Raw genomic sequence first — 15,418 nt, forward strand, 5'->3', positions numbered from 1 at the left:
AGTGTCACAAGTTTTGAGCTTAGACTACGAATATATTGTTATTCGTATAGGGCTGAGATCTATCTATAAAGCGTATTTTGACTTTGCTCAGACTTAGAATTAAAACTAGACAGATTTTTTCCCCTTACAGTTAGGGAACTTGTGACAAAACGTCCAGACTTCGACGTCACTGGCAGTCGTCAAATATTCCTACCATGTTTCTCTATTTTTCTTTGATTTCTCGTCACCCATAGCCTAATATTTGACATATCTTCGATTCAGGATCAAACCGAAAGTTCCCATACTATACCCCTTTTAACTCTAAGTAAGGTGTCATTAAAGTTAAAGTATTCTCTATAGATCGCCTGGAATCCTAAAATAACTTCACCTAATTTAAATACGTTCTCCGCACTTCGTTTAACTTGAGTCCTATCAACACAAAACGAGTAATCTTTAAACTAAAGCCACTTAACAAGTTGTTCCTTAACAGAACAAGGCGGGCTGGAGCCGCGTTTACAAATCGGCTACAAATCTCTGCTCAGCTAGGCTTTCACGTAAATATCTTAGCACGCGTCGACGACATCGCAGTTCGCAAATAAATACGCTCGTATAGTTTCCTCGCATCTTGTGCACCGTTTATATTTTATCTCAACGATTTCTTGAAGATTTTATTTTTATTACTCACAAGAATATCGCATGCTGCATGTTGCACCATACAGATCTGTCTATTGCAGCGGATTAAGCTTGCGAGTCCTAGGTATAACATGGACTCCAGCAAAGCAATGCCTGCTTCTACACAACGGAATAAACGTTGGAGTCCCAAGGTGCTGGAATGGCGACCCCGCACCGGAAGACGCAATGTTGGAAGACCCCTCACTAGGTGGACGGACAACATCAGACGAGTCGCACGGAGCTGCTGGATTCAGGCGGCGCAAGACCGTGGCGTGTGGAAGTCCCTACAAGAGACCTTTGTCCAACAGTTGACGTCTATCGGTTGATGATGATGATACAACAGAATACATGAAGATATCCCGTAGAGTATATTCTATCATCCATCCATAGCAGACACGGTCTAGAACTAGAAAGAAAAAAAATGTAGGCAACACACGTCATCCCCGCACGGCCGTTGCAGATAAAATGTGACAGATGGCATTACCCTGGACCGTAGTACTCGAGCTGTCTTCGCATTCGATTCGACTCGCGTACTCGCGATCGGCCGCGCGATACCACGCGAATGACAATAACCGGACAGGCCACCGATGTAGCCGCTGATATCGATGTGTGGCCACCCTTACTTTTTACTCGATTCATTCGATTATAGATTGTATTGTGTTATGAATAATGTGACCAGGTTTTTGATGGCTCGAAACGGGACACTTTTTTTTGTTTGGTGACAGGTTAGCGCTAGACTGCTATCTTGACATCCCACATGTAAGTGACCATGCAGTGTATCGGATTTTACATCGCATCCAGTACCAAGAACACTATTCCGAAACTACTATTAGAAGGTATTATTACCTACTATTGGTAGGGGCAGGGGGGAAAGCTGTGATAGCCTAGTGGTTAGGACGCCCGCCTTCTAATCGTAGGTCAGGGGTTCGATTCCGGGCACGCATCTCTTTCAACTTTTCGGAGTTATGTGCGTATAAATAATTAATTATCACTTGCTTTAACGGTGAAGGAAAACATCGTGAGGAAACCTGCATGCCTGAGAGTTTTCTATAATGTTCTCAAAGGTGTGTGAAGTCTACCAATCCGCACATGGCCAGCGTGGTAGACTATGGCAAAAACCCTTCTCACTCTGAGAGGAGACCCGTGCTCGGTAGTGAGCCGGTGATGTGTTGATCATGTATGGTAGGGGAGCCGAAGAGGGGATTTTGGAATTCACCCGAGCGCGTCAGACCAAGGCAAGGTAAGTTAATTACATGCCGAAAGGTGTGCATTTCAATAATCTGACATTTTGAGCATGACATAAGGAAATGGGAGAGTCACAAAGTTTCAAAGAAAAGACACACAAAGAAACATTTTGACCAAATCGTCAGTCTTTTGAATAGAAGCTACTTGAGGGTTCACTTAACACGCCTTCTCAATATCTGACGATTTTTAAAAACCTAAATCCACACGGACGATGTCGCAGGGAATCATCGAGTATTATGGTCTAGTATAATATAAAGGGTCTCCGAAATGACGTAATATCACATCCTTTGTTAGTTGTAAAATTTAATACCCATTGTTATCTATCGATTAAACTAAAAAAGTACGTCAAATTATTGTGACGCCACATTTCAGTATTTCATAGAAGTTCCCATACCTATTAAGTTACCGCTTTTTCTAATTTTAGTACGTTTTCCGTAAAGGATGGCGACGATTCTGTTGTCTTTCTCTAAACTTAATTTAGAGTATCTGCATCTTTTTCTTTTTAATATTGCTAAAAAAGGACAGAACACGAGTTTTACATTTAAATACTCTAAATTTTAGTGCACACTACAAAGAAAAACAATAGCATCTAAATTAAATTTCAGACTATCAAACTGTGTCTGACCTTTTCATATTACATCAGTAAGAATGCGAATACTCTAAAATTAAGGTGTGCTCGGAATCAGTACCAATATTTTACTATCCTCCGTCGATGTTCGAGGATATCTATACGGACACGTGGATCAAAAGTGGGCAGTCCCACGAAAAGCAGATCGTCTGGTCACGGTAGTTATGAATCGATATTTATTTGGGTTGTCTTGTAAAACGTGTTTTTGCTCGCATTTTCATGTGTTATGGTTAATATCGTGTCGCCGGCACCGCTTTGTCCATTAATGGTGCATTTCTTAAAGGCAACTAAGGCTGCCCTTCCACCAGAAAGGTTTTTTTTAAATTCAGATACAAGTTAGCTCTTGACTGCAATCTCACCTGGTGGTAAGTGATGATGCAGTCTAAGATGATAGTGGGCTAACCTGGAAGGGGTATGGCAGTTTTTATTAAACCCATACCCCTTTGGTTTCTACACGGCATCGTACCGGAACGCTAAATCGCTTGGCGGCACGGCTTTGCCGGTAGGGTGGTAACTAGCCACGGCCGAAGCCTTCCACCAGACCAGACCAGAAATTTAGAAATTATAAAATTCCAAACCCCTGCCAGGAATCGAACCCGGGACCTCCCACTATTAAGACCACAGCGCTCACCACTGCGCTAGGGAGGTCGTCAAGGATGTGTTTGAAAGTGAAACTAACCAATAAAATTGCTTCATTTTTAGGGTGCCGTACCTCAAAAGGAAAAAAGGAACCCTTATAGGATCACTTTGTTGTCCGTCTGTCTGTCTATCCGTCTGTCCGTCGTGTCTGTCAAGATAACCTATAGGGTACTTCCCGTTGACCTAGAATCATGAAATTTGGTAGGTAAGTAGGTCTTATAACACAAGTAAAGGAATAAATCCGAAAACCAAGAATTTCTGATTACATCACAAAAAAAAATTAAAATATGTTCATGAACAAATAATTAGTATTTTCCATTTTCAAGTAAGATAACTATGTGGAAGTGCTTAACCTGTACCTACATTTTAAAACAGATTTTTATTTATTTTTATGCATGTTTTTGATTTATCGTGCAAAATGTCGAAAAAGTACGACTGTAGTACGGAACCCTCTTTGCACGAGTATGACTCGCACTTGGCCGGTTCTTTTTAACTTAGTTTTGGAGGCAAAATAATTGGTTATTATGGATGGGGTTTTCAATGAAGCGATTTTTTTTTAATTTGCATCATACGGTACATTTTCGGTAACTAGATGTGTTGTCGAAGCTACCCAATTGGTTCTTTTCATACCTAGCTTATATTCGTAGGCTCAGCGCAGATATCAAGCGCTACGTTTTGGTAGAAAGACATCGTTTCACGGCTTAGCGTCGCTCTCTTTCAGCGCTTTCCCTGGTGGAAAGGCAGCCTTAAAGGCGACTTAAAGGCTATTGGGAATTTAAAACGCGTTCTGCGGTCGTTAAGGATGTGTGTTCCGGACGTATGGCGGGTTCGCTCTTTGCATAAAATGTACCTGCATAAAATATTATCCTCGGAGTTCGCATATCGGGGACTCATGGCTGGACACTTACCTGAAAAGAGGAAATAAAATATGATTAATAGGAATACTTGTCCTAAGTATTACTAAGGTATACTACATTACCCAAGTAAATCATAAGTCTGCTTTTGGGGAGACTATATGTGTAACATAGATACGTCTTACCTACTAGATAATGCTTGCGAATTCGTCAGCGTTTTATAAACACGTGAAAACTCTTTGATTGTCCGGGACAAAAAGTATTTTATGTCCGTCGCCAGAATGCAGACTAGTTTTACACGAAGGAAAGAGTGTATCATGTTTTGAGGTTTTTGAAACAAAAAAAAAATATAGCTGCTGTATGCGCCCTTTTCTGATATGAAAAATTCTTACTTTTTAGTTTTTGGCAGAGCAATTGTGTTTTTAACGGACTTCCAAAAAGGAGGTGGTTCTCAATTCGGCCCGTTTTTTTTTAAATTACGACTTGCTTCACAGTGATTCTTTAGGTGACTCTTTTCAGATTTCCGGAAGCTTTTTTAACGTAGGATTCACAACAGGCAATCGCCTTACAAGTTACAATTAGTGATGTATTGCGTATCTATCATAAAGTATAGTGAAGAATAGTACAGTGGTGCTGTAGAGGCACTGTAGAGGCGAGGTTGTATGTGAGCCCGATCTTTATCAGCCGCACGCACGCCGCGCCCTGCGACTCCCGTCTGTCAACGCCATGACACTGTTTTGTTATGGTAAAAAAATGTATGTCAAACTTGCAAGTACCTATCTATTGCATAAATGACTTCAAAACCTGAAGCTAGTAATTTAGTATATAATATTTCGATCTCCATATTCGATCCCGGGCACTTAACTGTTAATGTTAATGCGTTTTAAGTACTTAATTAACGGTGAAGGAAAACATCGAGGGAAACCTGCATGCCTGAGAGTTTTCATAATGTTCTCAAAGGTGTGTGAAGTCTGCCAATCCGTACTTGATCAGCGTGATAGAATATGGCCAAAACCTTATCACTTTGAGAGGAAAACCGTGCTCTGTAGTGAGCCGGCGATGGGTTGATCATGATGGTGAGCCACGCACATGCAAACTATGGAATCAACTCCCACTAGATTCCAACATGAGGTTATTCAAGGGGCGGACAAATTCCTGAAAGGCCGGCAACGCATCGGCAGTTCCTCTGGTGCTGCAAATGTTCATGGGTGGGCGGTAATCACTTAACATCAGATGACCCGCCAGCTCGTTTGCTCGCTATCCCTATTTAAAAAACAATATTTTTTCCGCAAAAAATAGATAGTTGATTGGAAACTATTGTTTGGTGTACTACCTAAATTATGTTGTTTGAATCGCATTCTTTTTTGGAAAATTCACAGTCACAATAATTCACACCAAACAAGAAAAATAGCAATGAAAAACTATGTTCAAAAATTTGTCATGTGTCGTGTGCTCAATGTAATAAAATATGAGTGACGAATTTCATCTAAAAACTCTTCCATCAATCTACTTCAATTTTTATTCGTATGAGGATTCGACCACATCAAAAAAGCATATCTATCACTACACCTATTATAAATGTGAAAGTGTTTTTGTTTGATGGTTTGTTGGTTTGTCCTTCAATCACGTCACAACGGATCGACGTAATTTTTTGCATGGGTATAGTTTAAGACCTGGCGAGTGACATATGCCACTTTTTATCCCGGTAAATCAAAGAGTTCCCACGGGATTTCTTCAGCTCACACATGAAAGTGAAAAAAGCCGGTAGAAGACCACCTAGCCGAAGAAGAAAAACCTGGCTCAAGAATTATTTCGCGCAGCAGCGTCCATGATGCAAAAAGTCCTAATGATTGGACACATCTCTCCATCTCCTATGAGAGGTGGCACTATAAGAAGAGGATTCTTTTGAACACACGTCATTGACTGGGGAACGCGTATTAAGCCGTATGAGTGTAAAAACAGAATAACAGTTTCGCTACTGACTCTCGACATCTCATATCTTTTTAAAAATAATATCCCACTTTCTTTACTTTATTACCAGACATGAAGCGTTTAAAGTATTTCATAACTCCGTTTAGATACGGCGATGTTTATCAAATGCTTATCCAAAAAATGTGTTGTCAAAGGTGGCGTATAAAGTGCGTACTGGCACGCACCACATGTCGCGTGCATAGATCGCCGATAACAGAAGCCTACTGTCACGCTAATTTCAGCTAACCTGTAGTTTTTCAAGAATGAAATATTTAGACAACGATTTCGGGTCTCAGTAGGTGTATAGTTTGTGCTCGCAATTTCTAAAAATATTACACTCTATACAAATGCATGACTTAGGTTTTCTAATAATTTTTTCTTTATATAGGTACTTAGTTGAAACAATGAAATGACGTAGATCAGACGCAGTGCACACCCAAACCCCGCCCAGAAATGTCGTGCTAGATAATATAATTATTATCATATCGTAAATTAGATCAAACTGAAAGCTATGTGGAAGTAGGTAGGTATGTTTTAAATGCTACACATAAAATGTGAATTACTTATTTCGGAATACAAATTATTTGCCATAAGGTATTATCTCTAAAATCTGATGGAGCTTAGGGCAGATTAATATAATCTGAAGCTCAAAAGATCTGCTGGAATATAAAAGTCAAAAGTTTGGAATAGTTCGCCTTGACTTTTGCCTTTTATTTTACAACTAGCTGATGCCCGCGACTTCGTCCGCGTGGAATTAGGTTTCTAAAAATCCCGTGGGAACTCTTTGATTTTCCAGGATAAAAAGTAGCCTTTGTCACTCTCCAGGTCTTTATCTATACACATGCAAAAAATCACGTCAATCCGTTGCACCGTTGCGACCTGATTGAAGGACAAACCAACAAACCAACAAACCAACAAACCAGTAAACCAACAAACCAACAAACAAACACACTTTCGCATTTATAATAAGGGTACTGATTTAAGGTGTCATGTAACTAGCAACATTGACAAAAAAACTTGCTATTTTCAAAGGTTTGGGTTGTTATGGATACCTACCATTTGCTTTTTAGGACTCTGTACCTCAAAAGGAAAAAAGGCACCCTTACAGGATCACTTCGTTGTCTGTCTGTCCGTCGTGTCTGTCAAAAAAACCTATAAGGTACTTCCCGTTGACCTAGAATCATGAAATTTGGTAGGCAGGTAGATCTTATAGTAACTAGAATAAATCCGATAACCATGAATTTCTGGTTACATCACAAAAAAATGTGATCATGAAAAAATAATTAATATTTTTAACTTTCAAAGTAAGATTGCTACCAAATGGGGTATCATATGAAAGGGCTTTACCTGTGCATTATAAAACAGATTTTTATTTATTTTTATGCATAATAGTTTTTGATTTATCGTGCAAAATATCTAATAAATACCCGAGTACAGAATCCTCGGTGCGCGAGTTTGACTTGCACATGGCCGGTTTTTTTTGACTTACGCACTGTTAGAACTTCACTGACGATATATATAAAGTAAGGGAGTGTTATATGGCACCTGTCGGCACTGTGCCAGCAGTGTGACAGTGGCCTTAGCAGTAAATTAAGACTTGCCCGATAGCGCACATAAATCCGGCGTATCGCTCAATAGCCGATCGATGCTCGCTCCGCATCCCGATACTGTGTTGTTACGTACTAGATACGAATCGCTAACTACAGAATGGGATACCTTCTAGTATATTACTACTAAGTACTAATACCATGGGATAGTTTGTTGTTATACGACCTCCTTAGAACCAACACAGACGAGGATAGTCCTCCGCCAATTTGTTGTCCATCAAAATCACCGAGTAGTAATCAAAGTGGTCAAAATAAGTCACTTAGAACTGCCGCGAACTCGCCTCTGTCGCCATAAATGCATGTTATTAATTGTGTGTGTGTGTGTGTGTGTGTGTGTGTGTGTGTCTGCTAGCCTTTCACAGCCCATCCGTTCAACCGATTTTGACGAAATTTAGTACAGAGAAAGCTTGCATCTCGGGGAAGGACATAGGCTTTTTATCCCGAAAAATCAAAAAGTTCCCACGGGATTTTTAAAATCCTAAATCCACGCGGGCGAAGTCGCGGGCAACATCTAGTTTAAAATATTAAAAAAATGTATGGGAGAACAGAGGTCACGACCCACAGGCGAAATAAATACGCTCCAAAGAGATCCAATTATCTATTTATAAAGTATAACGCGTGCGTTGTTTGTTCCCCACTGGATATCTCAAGAACTTACGATAGTAGAACTAAAAGCTCTTATCTCTATATCTGGGCATCTGGCTACATGTGCTACGATAAAGACGCGGTTTGCGTAACATACCTTGTATACCTAGTAAGTAGTACCTACATAGTACATAGCTAATAGTACGATGTAATGGATCTGAAGCTGTGATAGCCTAGTGGTTAGGACGTCCGCATTTTAATCGGAGGTCGGGGGTTCGATCCCCGGCACGCACCTTTAACTTTTCGGAGTTATGTGCGTTTTAATTAATAAAATATCACTTGCTTTAACGGTGAAGGAAACATCGTGAGGAAACCTGCATGCCTGAGAGTTCTATATAATGTTCTCAAAGGTGTGTGAAGTCTACCAATCCGCACATGGCCAGCGTGGTAGACTATGGCCAAACCCTTCTCACTCTGAGAGGAGACCCGTGCTCTGTAGTGAGCCGGCGATAGGTTGATCATGATGATTCATTTCGTAGAGGTTTCATTTTGCTTTTATTTTTAAAAAGTTTCTTCACAAAACTTTAGTAACAAAGCGTTTTCACGTAGGAATTATTATGAGTTCATACATTCTATAGTACAGTACAGACAGCAACGACGTGGGTGCAACTGATAACCATCTAGGCATTGTCGACGCGCCTAGGATCCTTAACAATAGGGTTGCCACACGAAAAGACAAAACTTGAAAAAGTAACGGCGTAAAATCTCTACATAGTATTACAATAAAGTCGCTTCTCGCTGTCTGTATGTTTGAACGCGTAAATCTTTTAAACTACGCAACGGATTCTAATGCAGCTTTCACCAATAGATAGAGTGATTCAAGAGGAATATTTATAAGTATAGTTTAATTTAATTGGTTTGTGTTAATTTGTTGAAGTATGACGATATTTGAACAAAATGTCGGAAGAAATCAAGCGTCCATCGAAAATTAACAAATATTATAAGACAAAAGTAGGATAAACTCAAAAACTACTCAAGACTCAACTGATTTTAAAATTTCTTTCACCTATAAGAGAAAGCTACATTATTAGCAAGTAGCATGAGCTACATTTTATTATCAAAAAGTTAAAGATTGGAAAATTGTAATAATGTGAAAAATCCTCTCATTTGAGAGTTTCCGAGGCGTGCGCTGCCTAAATGGTCAAAGTTACACGAAAGCAATGTATGGTGAAATTATTTATCTTACAAAGTTCTACAAAAAAGTCCGCAATAGCATACATGTATCTTTTAAGTTTGGTTCACAACAATCGATTTTATGATTTTCAAATGTGATCTGCTGGTCGATATCAATGATTATCACAATTTCAAAAGGAGTTCCCACGGGATTAAAAAACCTATATTCATGCGGACAAACAAGTCGCGGGCATCATCTAGTGTCACATATACAAGCATACTTTGTCTTTACTTTTTAAAATACAATAATTGTATGAGCTTTGCCTATCTGGAGTTTAATAATAAATCTTTGAGTTGGAGATAATAATGTAACAATGCAAGTGCATGGCAGGTGGCAGCCCTACAGGGGTCAGTTAATAGATTCCCATATCGAACCTTGTACCTTGTTGCTTGTCTTGTTGGGATTTATTGCGAACCGTCCATCACGGCATCTTGACGCGCAAATGTTTGACGACTTCTTCTGACCTGAACGTTCAAGTGTCTACTTTAGAAGTAAGGAGTCCAGAATTCGGTGCCTAAAGTCTGGTTTTTAATTCCGTGGAGTGTAACTCTGAGAGTTGTTATTTTACATTAGGTGGGTTATTAATATGAAAAACAAGGTTACTACTAAAGTTTACTTTATTCTGGTAATTCGTATTATCATAGTCATCATGATCAACCCATCGCCGACTCACTACAGAGCACGGGTCTCCTCTCAGAGTGAGAAGGGTTTTATTCACTCATCTGTGGTTTGGCCATAGTCACATAGTCTACCACGCTAACCATGTGCGGATTGGTAGACTTCACACACCTTTGAGAACATTATGGAGAATTCTCAGGCATGCAGGTGTCCTCACGATGTTTTCCTTCATCGTTAAAGCAAGTGATATTTAATTGCTTAAAACGCACATAACTCCGAAAAGTTAGATGTGCGTGCCCGGGATTGAACCCCCGACCTCCGATTATAAGGCGTCCTAACCACTAGGCTATCATACATGTTACCAAAAAGCAAACCCATGCCGCGTGGGTGTATCCGGACATCTACTCTGCGACAGCGACGACAGCGCGGTATCGTCAGGAGCGGTATCGATGACGTGGGTGGGCGGCCTTACCACACGAGAAGATATATAGCAGAGGGGAAGCTTCATACTAGCGGCTGGCTGTAGGTTCACTCACTCTAGCGCAGCTCACGCACACCACGACGTGTCACGGACGCTCCGTTTGCCGCCAAACTGGGCGCACGGAGCGTCCGTGGCAAGTAGTGGTGTGTGTGAGCTAGTGTGAAGCTTCCCCTCTGGTCTATAATATCTACTCGTGTGGCCTTACTGCGCGTATTGATGTCTGATTGAGGGCTAGAGCGGAGGTCAGGGAATTGAAAGGGTGTGGAGATTTGCAAACCTGTCGTGGTGAAAGATTTCATCGTTTAACAGTGGACAGATACGCTATTAACTCTCTCTCTGTGTGTCGAATTCTTAATTGCTGTCGTCACCCATTTCCATGAACCACATAATGGTTAGAAGTTTTTTGGGGTGATAATGTTTTTTTATGGATGGCAAGTTTTCAATTGACCATGATCTAATCTAATGAAAGTTGGTCCCTCATCTAGTCTAAGTAAAAAGGGCGATTCAAAATCCTCGAATCCTGATCCTGATGATTTTCGCTAGAAATCTCTCCCATATTTTTGGAACTAATTTTATAAATTTTTAAAAATATACGTATGCTAAAAGATTTTGCTACTACTAACTAAGTGTAAAGCTTGTGCTAGGTACGACGATAGTGCAATGGGTGGGGTTTGAACCGCCGACCTTTCGGATTTTAGTCCGCTCCTTTAACCATTGAGCTATTGAGGTTTCACATCTAATATTGATACGGCCTAATAAGGTATTTCTTTCGTTATTTCCTACAGAGAAAGAAAATCAAGAAAATTATCGGTTACTTCTTTCAAAAGAGCCTCAATAGCTCAACGGGTAAAGGAGTGGACTGAAAACCGAAAGGTCGACGGTTCAAACCCCGCCCGTTGCACTATTGTCGTACCTACTCCTAGCACAAGCTTGACGCTTAGTTGAGGAGGAAAGGGGAGTATTAGTCGTTTAACATGGCTAATATTATATACAATACTCATAAATAATCTCGCGACCTCTATGCGATTTATACACAACCTTATCTAACATCGAATACGTCTCAGGTATACGACCTTGCCACAAAGTGCCCTTTCACATCAAACCATCTCGCCAAGTCCCAACTCCACATGAATCTTCAAAGCTATGATGGAGCCAAGAGCGAGCACTTATAGATATACAAACCTTTATCGCTAATGTGGGGCTAATCGATTCGCGGCCGGCCTTATCGCGGGCAAATATAAAACTGAAAGCGTCTTATCGCAACTTTTGAGAGTGCGTGTTTCCATTGTCATCTCACGACACGGCTTTTTTAAACAAGTAAAATTTTGATGCTGTCATGATGTAACTAACCTGACGAGGTCCTAAAAAACTCTACCCTATTTTTCCTTCGAATCTTTCCAAAGGTTACGGTTTAAATTAATTCCCTTAAAGTGGCACGTGTATCGTATAGCAGTAAGACCCCTTGAAATGTTGTGTCCATAATAAACCAAGAACTTTTAGAGTATCGGAAATAATGAGTTCATCAGGCCTAAACGACTTTACGGAGTCCGCGTATTGGAAGTAGGCATTCGAGTATGTCTGACAAGACAAATGCCGTTCTGGTGCAATTCAAAATGTGCGTTCACGTATTGAACCGCGTTTATCAAGCCAACGACTTTACGGAGTTCGCGAATTTGAAGACTTCTCCAAACTACTAACCCCTTTGGGATAGAAGCTTGGAAGGATGGCATCATTTACTTGGGGAATTAAAAAGTAAATGATGGTACATAGCCCCTCCGCGCCATGTACGGTGAGCTTCTGCCTTCCCTTAGTATCCTATGACACTAAGTACATAAAATACCAACGAACAGTAGCCCCCCCCCCCCCCCCACAAAACGTCATCATTTGATAAACGGCGCAACGTATGCAAGCATACTTTAGAAAGAGGTGCGTGCCTCTTATGATCCCACGATGCAGCCATAGCTGATACAGCATTTTTAGAGTGGTGCTCTCCCACTACAGACCTGTTAATAGGTTTCAAGGAGAGTCAGACTCACTGCGGGAATATCCACAGGCCTTAACCCAACCTTCAATATTGATGTATTGGTATAATAATGTTGCATTTATATTGTGCGTGTATTCAGTAAACACCACAAGGTGGTTAAGTATTCCAACGAATGTCAGAGTACAAACAGAACAGCAGCATTACCTGCCCACTGTGATTGGTAGCTATTAAAGCATGCTAGAATCAACTCAGCAAATAATTCAAAAGTAAACACAGGATACCAGAACAAGAGAAAACCAGAAATAGCCGTATGATCTGCCATCGCTAGCCAATCCTATTCTAGTTTCCAATGTAATTAAATCCTAAAGACGAGCCAGGCTCACTGCAGATTTAGTACATGGGCCTACAACTCAATCTAACATCCACTATACTTGAATGCAACCCCATTAACATACGTTCCCACTATGTGTGAACGAACGCCGATGTAATCACAAATTCAAACATAGCAAACTATTGTCAAGAATGAACAAGGCTCACCATGGCATCTACAGGCCTAATCCCTATCTAACATCTAACTGATAGTCAGACGTCAAACAGAGCCAGGCGCACTGCGATACAAACGCCGAAGCGAGGGAGAATATATCCACAGGCCTAATCCCATCTTCAGCATTTATGTACCTTGTAAGTGTTTGCAATCACCACGGAATGAAAGAAGTCTTCAGAAGAATGTCAGATAGTTCACTAATAACACTGAAAGCCATCTCAAGCAAAGATTCACCAAACACATCCCGAGGGACGCGCGGTTTTCTCCGCCTAAGCAGCCAAATTGTCAGTTCAACCATAAATCGCTCTCAGACTTTAGAAAGTATCGCCCTATAATATAAGAAATGTATCCTTGTACTCAAAGTGGTCCCATTCTCAAATTAGTATTCTTTATTATAAACCTCATGTGTCGCCCCAGCACATAAGTTACAATAAGTAAATTATATTTTGTATCTCCACATCGCCGTTTGAATAGAGCACGCTATGAGCGCCACTACGCAACGACGAGCGCGCACACTCACCGTCTCGACCGACGCGCGCGATGCCGCACGCAACGCTAGTTCAGCAATGAACGCTCCGAGCGCTATTACGCTTTAACCAGCGCGGCGCGCACACAACGCCTCGACGCGGCCCCGCGCATCGCTGTCTTCGCTCCCGATAACCCGTGCGGCGTATATCCTCGATTCCCAATGTTTGCCTACGTTATGCGTTATGAGTTAAAATTGAAACTCTTAGAAGTGAAACTTTTATATTCTTATGTGAAATACTTTACTACTGATATGTACTGACCTAATTTAGATAAATTTAAAGCAAAAAAATTTGTACTATTTTGCATATTAAAATTTTATAATATTTTAGTATGCCAGTTGAGTATCGTTACAATGAGTGTTCCATACTTATGTTTATTTTGTTACCGGTGCAGCGGACGTTTTGCAATATTATCACACAATTTAGTGGAGATAATTACAATCCGGAATAGGCATCTTCTAGGTAAACGGGACATCTAGATCACATGATCGCTTTCCATCAGGTGTGATTGTGGTCAAGCGTTCAAAATACAAATTAATTGTTGTTAATTTATATTTATTTTTAATAGATAATTCTTAGATAATTTTAAATTACAGCAAAGTTAACAAATATTTTAAGTAAGTAGAAATAAATATTTAAAATCTCTAAAACGAATAACTTTTTTTGGTTGTGTTGCTTGTATGTCGCACTTGATATGATTAAGACTTTAAAATCGCTATTGTACTGTTCACTTTCCCACGCACATTGAATGTACGGTCTAGCATATAAAAGACGTGACGTGAACGATTTTGTTAACTACACAAACAACATGTGTTAAAATGGAAACGCGCACCCGTCGGTCTCGTAAGCGAATCAGGTTTGTTTTACCTTATATCTTTCATATCTCCGTCAGAAATTTATATCCTAATTACCAGACCTTATTGTCAGTCATTATTATTTATTTATAAATGTGCCCGACCTTATACCGCGCAGATAAAGTTCCCCGTATCGCTAATAGCAGATGATTCAAATGAGATGTTCTTTAGGCGGATAACACACAGCACCGTCTACCGCAGCGGTGTGCGGTCAAGCTAAGCAAGATTTCGTACTGCACTCAGGTATCTAATATTAATAAGTCGAGTCTTTGGCTGACTTTTTCATCTTTGCTACAATGATATATTTAAATTATTGTTATTCTTTACTTAGAGTTAAACCAAATCAGATTCATAACTTTAAGTAAAGTCTGAGCATATTTGAATTCGCTTTATAGATCTCAGTTTCAGGCTGAGCGTACATTATTTACTATCGTCTGAGCTTCTCTAGCAGACATAGCGGCTACAGAAAAAGCTAAAGTTTCTGACTTTCTGTACGCTAGATACAAATGCCTTTTTTCACATACTCGTGTCGCGATCGTAAGCTACGCTACGCTACGCTACGATCGCGCGTAACATCTTGACGGAAGCCAAATCTGCTAAAAATCGGCTACTTCATCAGTTGCGGAAAAGCAAATAGGCTTACAGTAGCCGATGGGCACTCAACCAGATTCAATGCTGCTGCATAAGCTGAAAATAATCTTGCCCCGTTCGACCGCGAACCGCCGCGTTATTCAGTGCAGTGTGTTACCCGCTTTACGGAATACGGTATCGATATAATATTATCTTTTATTTAATGCCGCAACGAAATGCTTGTGGGAATGCCTTTACGCTTATCCGTTTGTCATGAGTATTTTTAGGGGGACTTTGACTTAAGCAGATGAATTTTGATCCACTTTTTTCAACTGGTCCCTTTAAACATATTGACCTGTTTAATTGGGTTCCCAGTCCCTAAACATATATAGTCCGCGACAGGTTGAGATGGCAATCGAGGTAAGA

General features: G+C 40.3%; 1 protein-coding gene across 6 annotated transcripts in view; it reads right to left on the minus strand.

Annotated features, from left to right (window-relative positions):
• ush (Zinc finger protein ush) overlaps window positions 1-15,418 on the minus strand; it is a 249,280-nt gene that overhangs the window by 32,218 nt on the left and 201,644 nt on the right. For 2 of the 6 annotated variants that reach the window (XM_069500574.1, XM_069500579.1), the window contains exon 2: window positions 4,014-4,071. The exons of the other annotated variants lie outside the window; for them this stretch is intronic. In XM_069500574.1, coding sequence (XP_069356675.1) covers window positions 4,014-4,044 — 31 coding nt within the window. In that variant the 5' untranslated portion in view covers window positions 4,045-4,071. The remainder of the gene's footprint in view (window positions 1-4,013; window positions 4,072-15,418) is intronic. 6 annotated transcript variants of the gene reach the window in all.

Source organism: Maniola hyperantus, chromosome 1 (genome assembly GCF_902806685.2).
Source record: "Maniola hyperantus chromosome 1, iAphHyp1.2, whole genome shotgun sequence".
Classification (NCBI taxonomy): domain Eukaryota; kingdom Metazoa; phylum Arthropoda; class Insecta; order Lepidoptera; family Nymphalidae; genus Maniola; species Maniola hyperantus.